The sequence below is a fragment of the Colletotrichum tamarilloi genome (genome assembly GCF_030869305.1).
Source record: "Colletotrichum tamarilloi strain Tom-12 chromosome Unknown Scaffold_535.1, whole genome shotgun sequence".
Taxonomy (NCBI): Eukaryota; Fungi; Ascomycota; class Sordariomycetes; order Glomerellales; family Glomerellaceae; genus Colletotrichum; species Colletotrichum tamarilloi.
In genome coordinates this window covers 1-1243 of record NW_026849917.1, presented here as the reverse complement: position 1 = coordinate 1243, position 1243 = coordinate 1, and the positions used below count along the sequence as shown (strand labels likewise).

The window sequence follows — 1243 nt, the reverse complement described above, 5'->3', positions numbered from 1 at the left end:
CACTTCCATCCCTTTCTCGTCGACAAGGTACGTGATCACTTCGGTGAGCCCGGCGGCGGCGGCTTGGTGGAGAGCGTTGATGCCAAACTCAGAAGACTCAAGCCGTGCGCCGCGCCGAAGGAGAATCATGGACGTCCTGGCGTCTCCGCTGAGAAGAGATAGGAAGACGGGAGTACGTAACCGGCAGTCCGGGACCCCATCGATATCGGCACCGTGATCAAGGAGAAACGACACAATGTCAGCATAGCCTTTGGAAGACGCCAGATACAGGGCCGTAACGAGGAAAGGGCTATATCGATGGCTCTCGGTCATATACATGGTGACCGGTCTGTTGTAGTCAGCGCCGGCTTGGAAGGTATGCCGGAGCGTGGCGAGGGCCACCCGTGTATCTCTACAGTTGGCAATGGTGTTGAAAACGGCGGAGTATTTTCCCGTTTTCACATCGTTTCTGTAAAGTTTGGGGTTGAAGAACGAATGCCAAGTGCGCGAGCATTGTGCGAATACGGACTGGTCATGGAGCTCGCTGTGATTGAAGACGTGCCACGCCACGTCTAGGGATATTGACTCTGCATGAATAGACTTCATAGTGAGTGGCGTCTGCCGTACTGAGCGACACGATGTGATCTGCGACGAAAGTACGGCATAGCAAGAACACGAGGCAGTCACGCTGTTGCTGTAGGCTTGCCGACCTCATATCCAACACAAGAATTCAGACTTCGTCACATGGGACGGCGCTTTACGCCAGAAGCATCTCATACATACATTGCAGATCCAGAGTTGACCATCTCGTTCAAGAAAGGTCTTGAGTTCTGCTATTCAGGCGCTACGGTGCTTCTTTTGGTTATGAGAAAGGCATCTCGTTCATCCTCTATGTGGACAGTACCGTTTTTCGCGAGTGGTCTCTGGCTTTTCTGGACGCAAGTTAAAGATAGGTTCAGGTTATCGGGCTATTCGAAAAGAGCTTATGGCTCCGGTTTGGGTGGACGATGATACCAAACGTACAAATGGTGTTCACGTCGGCTTTGGACGCCTAGCCCTCGCAAGACCGATGGAACCCAAATGGGCCTTCACCATACAGTATTGTGCACATGTTGCTCCGTCTCTCGCAAACATTCTCAATGTTTGAAAAGCCGAAAACTGGCATGATGGGCCTCCGCAGACCTCTGGTAATGGCTATAGCGACTGATTTGCAAACAAAAGTGTGGGTCAGGATAGTAAACGACAGTGCGAATGGCAGCGCGTG

General features: G+C 52.1%; 2 protein-coding genes across 2 annotated transcripts; one reads left to right on the top strand and one right to left on the bottom strand.

The window, feature by feature from the left end:
- Positions 1 to 24: 24 nt before the first annotated feature.
- CTAM01_17352 (uncharacterized protein) lies at positions 25 to 585 on the bottom strand (the record flags this gene model as incomplete). Its single annotated transcript, XM_060533337.1, has 1 exon — positions 25 to 585. A coding segment is annotated over one exon (561 nt), but the record flags the coding sequence as incomplete, so codon positions are not given.
- Positions 586 to 1118: 533 nt separating this feature from the next.
- CTAM01_17351 (uncharacterized protein) lies at positions 1119 to 1243 on the top strand (the record flags this gene model as incomplete). Its single annotated transcript, XM_060533336.1, has 1 exon — positions 1119 to 1243. A coding segment is annotated over one exon (125 nt), but the record flags the coding sequence as incomplete, so codon positions are not given.